General features: G+C 51.5%; 5 protein-coding genes across 5 annotated transcripts; 1 reads left to right on the plus strand and 4 right to left on the minus strand.

Annotated features, from left to right (window-relative positions):
• Positions 1-296: 296 nt before the first annotated feature.
• Positions 297-2,406, minus strand: ASPVEDRAFT_51465 (uncharacterized protein; the record flags this gene model as incomplete). Its single annotated transcript, XM_040814476.1, has 9 exons — positions 297-599; positions 660-743; positions 795-851; positions 898-1,136; positions 1,187-1,381; positions 1,431-1,555; positions 1,601-2,083; positions 2,143-2,182; positions 2,244-2,406. 9 exons carry the CDS (start codon positions 2,404-2,406, stop codon positions 297-299), a joined length of 1,689 nt encoding a protein of 562 aa, XP_040665993.1.
• A 421-nt stretch (positions 2,407-2,827) lies between these two features.
• Positions 2,828-4,831, minus strand: ASPVEDRAFT_189032 (fructose-bisphosphate aldolase FBA1). The gene is made up of 4 exons (XM_040809040.1): positions 4,436-4,831; positions 4,260-4,370; positions 3,905-4,207; positions 2,828-3,853 (listed from the first exon to the last, which is right to left on the minus strand). The coding sequence occupies exons 1-4, from the start codon at positions 4,541-4,543 to the stop codon at positions 3,293-3,295; spliced, it is 1,083 nt and encodes a 360-aa protein (XP_040665994.1). The 5' UTR covers positions 4,544-4,831; the 3' UTR covers positions 2,828-3,292.
• Positions 4,611-5,618, minus strand: ASPVEDRAFT_556322 (uncharacterized protein). The gene is made up of 2 exons (XM_040815100.1): positions 4,743-5,618; positions 4,611-4,631 (listed from the first exon to the last, which is right to left on the minus strand). Exon 1 carries the CDS (start codon positions 5,306-5,308, stop codon positions 4,847-4,849), a length of 462 nt encoding a protein of 153 aa, XP_040665995.1. The 5' UTR covers positions 5,309-5,618; the 3' UTR covers positions 4,611-4,631; positions 4,743-4,846.
• On the plus strand, positions 5,536-6,565 carry ASPVEDRAFT_556312 (uncharacterized protein). Its single transcript, XM_040815099.1, has one exon. It carries the CDS (start codon positions 5,930-5,932, stop codon positions 6,479-6,481), a length of 552 nt encoding a protein of 183 aa, XP_040665996.1. The 5' UTR covers positions 5,536-5,929; the 3' UTR covers positions 6,482-6,565.
• Positions 6,566-6,661: 96 nt separating this feature from the next.
• ASPVEDRAFT_95859 (RCC1-like domain-containing protein) lies at positions 6,662-8,111 on the minus strand (the record flags this gene model as incomplete). The annotated part of the gene is made up of 3 exons (XM_040818775.1): positions 6,662-7,408; positions 7,523-7,620; positions 7,691-8,111. Coding segments are annotated over 3 exons (1,266 nt in total), but the record flags the coding sequence as incomplete, so codon positions are not given.
• Between the last annotated feature and the right edge of the window lie 3,448 nt (positions 8,112-11,559).

Genomic DNA, 11,559 nt, shown 5'->3' on the forward strand with positions numbered 1-11,559 from the left:
GGTGGATGGCAGATCTAATTATGGTTAGGTCAACTTGGGTGGCTAGAATATGCGACGAAATGGGAGGAGCCGTTGCTGGCGTCCCGGGTACCTTTCTCTCTGAGACTTTGACCGAAGACCCTGACACGAGGGACTTCTCCACCACAAATTCAAGCAACCAACTACGTATCTTACGATTCTAGTCTGACGCGATGTTTAAGATTCGTTGTGGGCTGTGGCTTGACCGATCTTATCAGATGACTTGGCGACTGACAGCAGGTACAATCATGTAATCTGTACAAATAATGTGGCCATCGTCACTCGCCTCTGGCGATGTCCGAAGAATGGCCACTTCCAACTTCAGCAACCCTTTCAGTAGTCCGAACAGGAGTCCCCTTGCCACCAGCCTGTGATTCCGCCACACCAGTCGGGGCCCGACCAGCAGTCCCCCGATGCGCCTCTACAAACTTACGTCCATCCTCACGGCCCTTCTCAACATCGACAAGTGCAATAGCGATCATCGCAGCGGCACAAACAGCGAACAGGAATGGGAACCCCATCCAGTTATTCTGGGTGTCGTTGATGATAGCCTGGATGACGTTGGGGCCAATTATCGATGACTGTTTTGTTTAGCTTTGCCATAGTTAAAGTTTTTTAAGGTTAGGCAAGGGGGAACTAACGGCACGGTTTGTAATCCCGAATAAAGCGAAGAACATGTTATCGTATCCCGGGGGCATGAGTTCGCTGATCATCGTTTGGGCGTACTGCGTGGGTTAGCGTTGGTATTTAATTCGGAACAGCAGGGAAAGACATACAGCGTAGTATGGGGCCTGGAAGAGCCCGAAAATGACATTATAAAAGTAGAATTCCCACTGTTTGAATCAGTATCAGACCACCGTCAGATTTGTCTCAACATACCCGATTATGATAGCCAATGCGCTGTGTCCAAAGACCCAACATCCCCCAAAAAGGAATCAGCACACTGAAGAAGTTTGTGAATAGAAACATGCGCTTGGTCCGGACTTTGAAGTATTTCTGGAAATACCAGAAGCCGAACGTAGAGGTAATCGAGCATGCCGACTGGGCAATACCAAGGTATGTCAATTGGAGGAACGAGAAGTTGATAAAATCGTTCTGGATAATCGATACCAGTGTTCCTGTAATTCGCATATTAGTTCAGCCTTGCGAAGCGACAAGGCCTGCTCACCAGTAGTGTTTAGCCCGTCGGCGAGGAGAAAGTAGGCTATATAGTACAGAACGAGCTGGGGTAAAGTACGAATCTTCCTCAATGCAAGCCAGATCTGCTTGAAGCCGATAGTTGCGTAGCTTGAGCCCTCTGGGACTTTGGGTCCAGGTCGCTTTTGCTGAAATATGAACCACCATACTCCTAGAACGACCCAGTCTGGTTAAGCTATTAGCTCAAGCTGTATCTAGAACCCCAAACAACTCACATGAGTTAGTCAAACAGATAGCCAAGTTATTTGCATAATTGTTCCCCTGCATCGGCAGCAGCACACTAAGGTTGATAAGCAGCACAGCCAAGTAACCAATATTACTATGCGCGGTCGAAATATTCCTATAGCAGATTAGTAAAACTCCCTCAACTGCCATATATACATACGAGATATGGTTCCTCTCCAACGACTCCACAGCATCATACTCCTTCTGATCCATCCTCCCCTCTCTCAAATCCTCCTCACGCGCCTTCCTCACATGCGGCATATACCTCGCCAGCTTCGGAAAAACAGCCGCATAGAAGACCAGCGTCGCGCCATACGCAACATACGTGACAATGTACATCCCCATAGCCGCGGGCCACTGCGCGGGCTCTCGAATCGCCAACATGCCGTACTGCAGCGCCCAACATACAACTGTCAGCGCGAGGAGCAGCCACCGCCCGAAGGAGCCGTAGTCGGCGGCGCTTCCGAACCAGACGAATATTATGGTCATGAAGGTGAAGCTGAGCCCGTTGGCGATTAGGACGACGGAGGAGACGCTGCGGGTGCCGCCGGCCCAGGGCACTACGCAGGGGGAGGAGTCGGTGCAGGGTTTCTTGGGGTTTGTGCCTGGTTGCCACCCCGAGCCGTTTAGAGCCCATTGGAATCTAGACAGATTAGACGTTTGGGCTATAGGGTTGGGGTCAAAAGTGCGGTGTAGTATTACAATGCCTGCGTATATGATAGAGGTCCTACCCCGTTGTCGCCTGGATAAAGTGGAACTCTGTCAGTGAATGGTGATTGAAGGTAGAGACAGGGCTTATTCACCATTATAGTAGAGATAGTATGACCACAATTCCTTCCGGGTCGTCGTCGGGGCATCGAAGGAGTCCTGCTCAGCTCCAAACAGGTGGTTGTATTCATCCTGCTCTTGCTCTGCTTCGATTCCTTCCGTATTTTGAGGATGTGATGTAGCTCCATTCGATACCATATTTCCATATAACCCAACCTGCCTCAATTATGGAAATCCAGGGATTGATTGAGGCACATGGGAAGAGAGGGGTGATAAGGAAAAGCCGAGATGCGAGGGCGAAAGGGTGATAAACATTCCTTAACCCCGCATCATTGCAGACAGGGATAGTCATGCGTCCCGTGAGTTTGGAGTGTCCTCGATTTTCAATTAGTGGAAGGATTTCTGGGGAAGCTTGGCAGCTGAACAAGCATTAGAACAGGACTGACTGGGTGCATTGGTTGGTGCTGTAAATGGTGGTTTGGTGGCTACCGGAGACTAAATGTAATTCTCACGACATTTCAGTGGTTCAGTCGACTTCAGGGTCGAGTCACCTGGTGCATTCATATTTACTGCCATATGGATGACCGCGTGGTTGTTATAAACAATTCATGATATTTATGGGTATTGTTGCATCTATATAATTATCGGTGGGGGACTTTGCCCAACACCATTCGAGGCATTACCAACTCCCCACGTTGGAGTGCTAATATTTACCATACTATGTCAACCTCTGAGCCACCTAAACACTGTTTGTTAATTAATGCCACTGCTCGTGTTATGTACTACTGGTCTTTGTTTGAGGCGACGGTAGACTGAACCGATTCATGCTTTTTCTCCTTTGGAGGTGTTCTGGCATGTTAACATACCAGCTACGCACACAGAAGACAGTTTTATCTACTGTGGAAGCTCACTGCAACTGATGAAATCAATTCATCTTAGATACAACATACCAACGCCATCCCCAGTTCTACATTCAAATATGCTTTTCCAGGCTGTACACTTTCATTGGTATCTTATCGCCATATCATATCCGTTTAAACGTGAATCCAAAATTATTTTCTGCAGTCATGAAAGAAGAAATTGTTTACAGCTTGCCAGCAGTGTTGAAGTCCTCGAGGGCTTCCTGGACACGCTTGCTCATGGTCTTCTCACCCTCGCGGATCCAGACACGGGGGTCGAAGTACTTCTTGTTGGGCTTGTCCTCGCCGTCAGGGTTGCCGACAGTCGACAGGAGGTAGTCCTTCTTGCCAAGGACGTAGTCACGGACACCAGTGAGGTAAGCGTACTGCATGTCAGTGTCAACGTTGACCTTGACGACACCGTAGCTGATGGCCTCCTTGTACTCGGCCTTGGAGGAACCGGAGCCACCGTGGAAGACGAAGAAGACGGGCTTGTCCTTGGAGGAGCCGGTCTTCTCCTTGACGTAGGCCTGGTGCTTGCTGAGGAGCTCGGGGTGGAGACGGACGTTGCCGGGCTTGTAGACACCGTGAACGTTACCGAAACCAGCGGCAATGGAGAAGTAGGGGCTGACGGCGGCGAGAGCGTTGTGGATGGCGAGGATATCCTCGGGCTGGGTGTAGAGGGAGTTGTTGTCAACGTCCTCGTTGTTGACACCGTCCTCCTCACCACCGGTGATACCGATTTCCTGCGATAGTTAGTTATGCGATTCTTAAATCAAATAGTTGAAGGAGCTTACCATCTCGAGCCACTGCTTCATGGGGGCAGCACGCTTGAGGTAGGCGGCAGTGGTCTGGATGTTGTAGTCGACGGGCTCCTCAGACAGATCAATCATGTGAGAGGAGTAGAGGGGCTCGCCGTGCTGCTTGAAGTAGGCCTCATCGGCGTCCAGAAGGCCATCGAGCCAAGGGAGAAGCTTCTTGGCGCAGTGGTCGGTGTGAAGGACGACAGGGATGCCGTAGGCGGGGGCAATGCTGCGGATGTAGTGAGCAGCGGCAATACCACCGGCGATGGAAGCGGCCTGGCCGTCATTGCTGACACCCTGCGCAGGTTAGTACGGGTTTGTTTTGTTCTTGAATCAAGTGATTACGTACCTTGCCAGCGAAGAAAGCAGCACCACCCTGGGAGATCTGGAGGATGACGGGGCAGTTCTGGTCGCGAGCAGCCTCGAGGGAAGCGATGACAGTGGAAGAGGAGGTGACGTTCTGCGTCGAGTGTTAGAATCAACTATTCAAGCGATGCGATGCAATTGAGGGAGGGGTCAACTTACAATGGCGGGGATGGCAAACTGCTTCTCCTGAGCGTACTCGAAGAGACGGAGAACGTCATCACCGACGATGACACCGGTCTTGCGGGAGAGCTTCTCGAGGACACCCATTGTGGCAATTGGAATCAAAAATGAAGAGATTGGTTAGAGTGAAGTTGAGTAGAGTTCGGGTAGATGTAGAGAAGAGAGAGAAAAGAGGCTGGCAGAAGTTAGAAATAAGATTTCTGAGCTCGAGGCCTTTACCGAAACGACGAATACGGCGGTTAAGTAAGTGAAGCACAGGCCGAATGAGGAATGAGGGGCAAAGAACTCACCGGGCAGTGGAGAAGTGATGTATGAGTGATGCTAAACACAGCAAAGAGGAAAAAAAAGAAGGGAACCAGACGGGGAGTGCCAGAGGGAGAGGGACCCTTATTAATATGGGCAATTGACCCGGATTCCTCCTGTTCTCGCCGTTTGCCAGCCAGTTCTCAACAGTTCGTTCATTCTGTGCTGCTGTTGTGGTGGGGTTGGATGACGCCTGTTGGCGGCCTCAGGCAACGGGAGAGCTCCCGAGAACCCCCGCCATGCATCACATGACATCATCCATCCGCGCTGCCAACATTTGGACGCTATTGCCACCTCGCATACAAAAGAACAGCTCTGCCCGGTTCTCCTGCGATGATCTTGTTTTGTTGCTGGGTCTCTGATCTCATCTGCAGGGCTGGTCTGAAATGGTTGAGAGCAGATGGCCCCAGGCACAATCCCGGTTGAGCTGCAAAGAATTAACCCATCTCCGTTTTTCTTTCGTGCTTCACATTCCAGCGTCGGGACAAGGAGCGGGGTTCTCGCCGTTGCCTTCCAACCGTTTCCTTTGCTTTCGGGCACGAGTCTCATGATCCGGCTCGATCTGCAGGACAAGGCTACTTCCGGTGCATCTTGAGGCTATTCACGGCCGATTTGTCTTTTCCAAGAATCCAAGCAATTGATCTGGACCGATTCTGGCGCAAGCTACTTCCGATAAACGGCGCGCAGACATACATATCGGAGTGGACCCCATCTACATAGATTGACTGCCCAATGTTTCATCTCGTTTTATCATCACTTACGTAGTCAGCTGATCCATCTGACTGTCGGAACAATGGACTCCGCTGTTGTTCGGGCTATGTATATCCGTTACTTCATGGCGTCCTCTGGTGTGGCGGACATGACAGCCTTTTATTATGACTCAGGGAAGTAGCAACAGGTACTGGAACCTTCGCCAAAGTTTATGGCCCATAGTATTTCTCAGCATGGTGACAGGCAGCACAGGACCGAGTCATGCAATAAAATAGGTGATATGACTCAAACAGAGTTCCTGCATAGTATATAATGTCTTTGCTGTCTATTGGGCTATGTTCAGACATGTCATCCGCTGCAGCTCAAACGTCATTGTGAGAACACACTGATGTCTGCTATACAACAGACATATCACTTTAATATCCTATTTTGAACGAGCCTTTCGATATCACCAGCGATATGAACATGGATGATCAAGACCCTCAACCCCCAACATACACCGCACATCTGGCCTTTGACCTCCCACCGCCTTATATCCCACCTCATGTCCAAGCTATCGAGCCAACCCGTGATTTCAAAGGGGTGTTGGTTGACCAAATGGACAGATGGCTCGAGGAGCTGGATGATATAGACTGGACCGTCAGGAATGCTCAGCCGGTACCCGAATATCTCCCAAGACATCCTGGTACTGATGGTACAGACCAGGGCCGAGATAGTGACCTTGACGGCCCGACGTTGGGTCATGAGCCTGGGAATGGCTTTAGTCCTGATGATAAAGTCAGACATGACCTTACCCGGAGCCACGACACTGGGCCTGTTGAGAATGAGAATGAGCATTACAATAATGACACCAGTGCCTCCGAAGACATCAGTGACGACGACGGTTGCGATGAGGAACTGTCTGCGATTGTGAACAGTGGCTGGGCACGGTTGAGACGGATCCAGGACCATATAGCGTCATTCAAGCATTCGCTCTCTGAAGACTCTGAGTGCTACAATACTGTGCTTTGATCAAGCCCTGACATGATTTAGGACCCTCCGTTCATGCGCCTTGATACTGGTCTTGTCTTTATTCGCGGGTTTATTTAAGACTGCAAGATTGTCGGAGTTCAAATATAATCATGATTATCTACAAGAACGTAAATCTATCAGTAGTGATACAAGACGCATATATACACATCACTCAACCAGCAAAACACTAAACTGCCTGCCTGCAGCAGCATCAACAACCCTGAGTCCTCTCAACGGACTCGTCTGAACTGCGCTGGGCAATTCTACGCCGTTACTCCGGGGCTGCTTTACCTCGTACTCTCCATTCGAACCCCAGGCATACGCCGTCCCCGACTTTGATACCAAAATCGAATGTCCCCATCCCGCCGAAGCCTTCTCAACCCTCGACTCAACCCCCGAAACAATCGTCGGTTTCGTCAGGATCCTCGGCGTCTCTGAACCATCCTCAAAAAATAAATCATCCTCGGATATCATATCCTGCCTAACTCCTAGTGAGTTCCCCCCAATAGACCCCCAGCTCAAACACCGTCCATCTTCTGTAACAGCAAGACTATGATCCCTCCCCCCAGTAAGTATATACTCCCTATCCGGCTCCAGACTTCCCAGTCCCAGCCCCTCCAGTCCCGTAGGAACTGGAACAGTCGAGTCTGCTCCTAGCAAATTCACATCGTCGATAACACCTGTCTGCCCATACCGGTTATACCCCCATGCATAGACATACCCGTCCCCCTTCACCGCGAAAGAATGGTACGCCCCCGTCCCGATAGAAGCCACATCGCACTTCGTTTTCCCAGGGAGCGCAACAAGTCGAGGCGTCAGACCAGCTGTGGCAGCAGCGCGTTGCCGGCCTAGGATCCTGCGTCCGAGCTGGTCGCGTTTATACGCGCCCCAAGCAAAGACAGCATTTTCGGGCTTGGGCATGCTGCGCTTGGATTTGAGGGATCTAGATTTAGTGATCCTGCTTGGAACCGTGCTTGCCCTCCTACTGCTGGATTTGGATTTGATCAGGTCTGCGTCTTCGGTGAGTGATAGGGCAAGGACATGCTGGGCGCCTGCAGCGAGTTTCTTGACGTATTTGAGTTCGGGGATGTGTAGTGGGGTGCGCTGGAATGTTACTGAGGGCCGGAAGCCGATGAGGACTGAGACTTCTTCGTCTGCTTCGTTGGTGTAAGTTTCCTGTTGGTTGTTAGCTGTGCTTCTATATGATACTTTGTAAGTTGAGGAGGCATACCCTAAAAGTCCCCCAACCGTAGACATCGCCGAACTCTGTGAGTACGAACGTCGCGCTCTCCGTCGCAGTAACCTGTACGAAGACCGTCTCTGCGGGTAATCCCACGGTTGTAAAGTCCACCTCTGTAGGAGTTGGTTCCTGCTGGGCTTGGGTCTCCCTCCCCAGTTGCCCGTCACTGTTATCGCCCCATGTCAAGATGCGATTATCGTGCGTGAGAGCAACGCAGTGGCGACCACCAGCCGCAAGATCCACAACACCAACCGTATCCTTCGTTAGGTTCGTATTCAGTGTAGGCTGCGTGACGTTTGCTTCTGCGTGGCCAAGACCCAGCTGGCCGTGGGAGTTTGCGCCGAAGACGTAGACAGAGCGTTTTGCGGTTGGAGGGTTGTTCACTATCAGGGGGCTCACTTTAGCATGAGTATCAGTAGGGTTACTTACCACCATGCTGGTGACTGGAGGGGATGTATATGTCTGTAAGAAATCGGGGTACGTACATCGTTCCCTTTGATCTGCGCCAGTTGCGACTCGAGGGTTAGAGCGCAGTCTGAGTGCTGGCTGTTCTGGATCTGCCTCCTCTGCCTCCTCTGCCTCTGCCTCTGTTACTCTCCTCTTCTTGGATACCGGTCCCTGGGTCTCAGGAGGCGATGGTGATTCTGCTCGCCGTTTAGTGCCCTTACTGGTCGTGGCCCTTCCTTTCACTTTCCCTTTGCCACTACCAGAGTCAGCCTTTTTCGGTTCTTGCTGCAGTGTCTGGCTGCGTGTAGCTCGTCTCTTTGGCGGACTTGGGGGAGGAGACGGGGAGGAAGACTCTTTGCGTTTTGTGCCTCTTGGTGAGGGTGTCAATTCTCGGGCTTTGCCTTTGTCCTTCCCCTTCTTCTTTTTCGAGGCCTGTTCCACTTCTTCACTTGCCTGGGCTGAAGTTTGCTGTCCCTGCTGTAGTTGGCGTGCATATGCCCGTGTAATTCGCCTGGGTGGTGGACTAGGGTTTCGGGGAGGCAGAGTTCGATATGGAGAAGGAGATGGAGCTGATTCTCGAGCTGAGTGATATTCAGTTTCGTCTGAACCATTTTTAGAATCTTCCTCTGGCCGCTTTTTGGGCTCCTGTCCCTGTTCTTGTGTCTGTTCATGCACTCCATCTCCGAGTTCATCTGCCACCAGCTGCTGGACATTTCCAAGCTCAGCTTCAGAATCAGAATCAGTGTCTGCTTCAAGGCCGGGTTTATACTCAGAACCAGCGTCTGAAGGAGCTCTAGTTGAAGGTTGAGATTCAGACGCAGACTCGTACTCTGGGATTGTCTCTAGTGCTGTAACAGTTTCAGATTCGGGTTTTACCTGCACAGTTTCAGATTCTCGGTTTGTTTGTGGTGTTTCATTCTGTCCAGGCTCGGTATCTGACGGGCTCTCACTCTTAATCTTGGGATTAGATTCAGGTTCAGGTTCGGATTCAGCTTTAGGCTCAGGCGCAGACTCTCGCTCTTCTGGTACTTCTGGCACCTGCCTAGGCCCAATGTTAATTGTTCTCGGCGACACAGGCGTCGGCGACCTCGAGAGTCTAGCAGAAGATTCACATATACCCAGAGATCTCAGAAGAACAGGCCGTGGAATGGGGGTGGGAGTAGAAGGCAGCCTCTCTGTCTCGGACCCCGTATCTATCCCTGGCGTGCTAAGCCTTCTAGGCTCGATTATCGTAGGTACAGACACAGGGGTATGCACAGGTGGCGGCGGAGGACCAACCTCCGCTTCATCCTCTCCCTCAGATACTGACAGTACCGATCTCTCTGCAACGCCAGGAGATTCAGACAAGGCCGGCACATACGTATATGTTCTCGGCGGCTCGGCGAAGGAAGCTGGCGCAGATCCTGTCTCTGCCTCGAAAAACCTATGATAGTGAGTGCTGAAGGAGATGGGGACTGGTATAGCAGGTGCTGACCTGTCCTGACTGGACGTTACTACAGGCGAGTATCTAGGGCTGGAGTGCCGCGAGCTCGAGGACGAGTTTATCATGTTGCGCATTACGTCCACGATGTCCCGTGCGAGTGCAATCGGCGCGTCGAGGCGGTTTTGGTCGGTGAGGTTTTCGTACAGGGCTTGTTCTTCGGGGGTGTGCTCGGAGGGTTGCTGGGGTTCCTCAATGTGCTGTCCATAGTAGTATTCAGGGAAATAGCCATAGTTCTCTTGCGTATTTGGTTCTGGGTCCGGTCCAAAACCATGGCCCGTATTGGGTAGCGTGGGTTGAGTAGGGCTATATGGATAGGTGGGATTGAGATACGGGTTATAACACCCCGCAACTTCTGGAAGCACTGGATAGCCGGTATATGTAGGTTCTGGGTATGATGGGCCGGTCTCATCCTGTCCAGCCATTTGTCTTTCTGGGCTTGGTGACAGAGTTGGTGATGTAGGGTCGTACGGCCGTGTTTGCTCTTGCTCTTGCTGCTCTTCACTGTCACTGTCCAGGTAATAATATCCCTGAGTGATAGACTCATCCAAAGTCTCTCCATCTGTCCCACTCGAAGACGTCCCATATACATGAGCCCACAGGCTAACATGCTCGTGCTCATTCTGACCATTACCAGTGCTTGCAGCGTCACTCTCATTCTGATCATTTGCAGGAGCTGGATCAGACCCTTCGCCCTGGTCTTGGCCAGTCATAGAGCCTTCTGGAGTCTGGCCATCCTCCCCATAATTTCCTTGTCCAGAGATACCATCACCACCAGGTGCTGGACCGGAATCTCCGCTGTCACTCGAGTCACTAGAAACGGCTGTCGCAGTTTCCGGATGAGATCCATTCTCACTCGAACCAGTTGAGATGGTTATTGCAGTCTCCGGATGAGACCCCCTTCTCTCAGGTTCTTTATCGTCACCGCTGCTAAGAGATATCGGATTACTCTGCGTGCCCCCGACCCCATGCTGGTCATTTGGACCTTCGGTCGATTGCAGAACAAGGCCTGGATATGCCTCTCTTCCGCTCCCGCCCCCAACCGGAACCCCGTTCTCGTACTCTGTCGAGGCAGAGCGCCGGCTTTCATCTGATTGGGGGAGTCGATATTGATATCGGCCTTGATTCTGGTACTGCGGTGTAGGTCCATGCCCCAGGAACGATTCGCTTGCTGGCAGTGGAGGTAGTGGTATTGCTGGTGGGGGCAGTGGTGAGCATACAGGGCTTCCTTCTGAGTCTCTGCGGATATCGTACTGACCTTGGCCTGGATAGGGGTAATACAGAGCATCCGATCCAGCCCCATAGTACGCTTGGTTGTCCTGTAGCGGATAGTTCAGGAACGATTCGCCCATTCGTCCCAGCCCATGCACTTGCGGCAGGCCATGCGTCGGTGGCAGCTCATAGTCTTGCTGCTCTGGTTGTTGATCTGGAGGCGGTCCAAGATATGATTGTGGATTTGTATCGTATTGTGGAAGCTGTTGGCTTGCTATTGATGGAGGTTCGTTAGGGCTTGGTGGCGGCGGTGTTGGTAGCTGTGATCCGATTTCAGACCTTGTGCTGTCGATGAGGGTTCTATGTTCGTCTTCATCTTCTTCATCTTCCTCATACTCCTTTTCCTCATCGTCGTTTTCATCTTCATTGTCCTCTTTATCTTCGCGGTCGTCATCGTTCCCCTCGTGGTCGGTGCCATTCCCAGTCCTACCAGAATCATAAGTCCCATCAGACCATATCTCAAAGCTTTGTTGACTAGATGGACCGCCGTGGGTGTCGTCGCCTTCATATCCGGCTTGGTCTTCGTTTTCGTCCTCGTCCTCGTCCTCGTACTCGTCCTCGGTTTCGGAGACGCCGTAGCTGTAACCATTAGATAGAGCATTAATAGCTGTGATGGCCTCTAATGTAGGCGTTCCAATG

This window comes from Aspergillus versicolor (assembly GCF_001890125.1).
Source record: "Aspergillus versicolor CBS 583.65 unplaced genomic scaffold ASPVEscaffold_3, whole genome shotgun sequence".
NCBI classification, from domain to species: Eukaryota; Fungi; Ascomycota; class Eurotiomycetes; order Eurotiales; family Aspergillaceae; genus Aspergillus; species Aspergillus versicolor.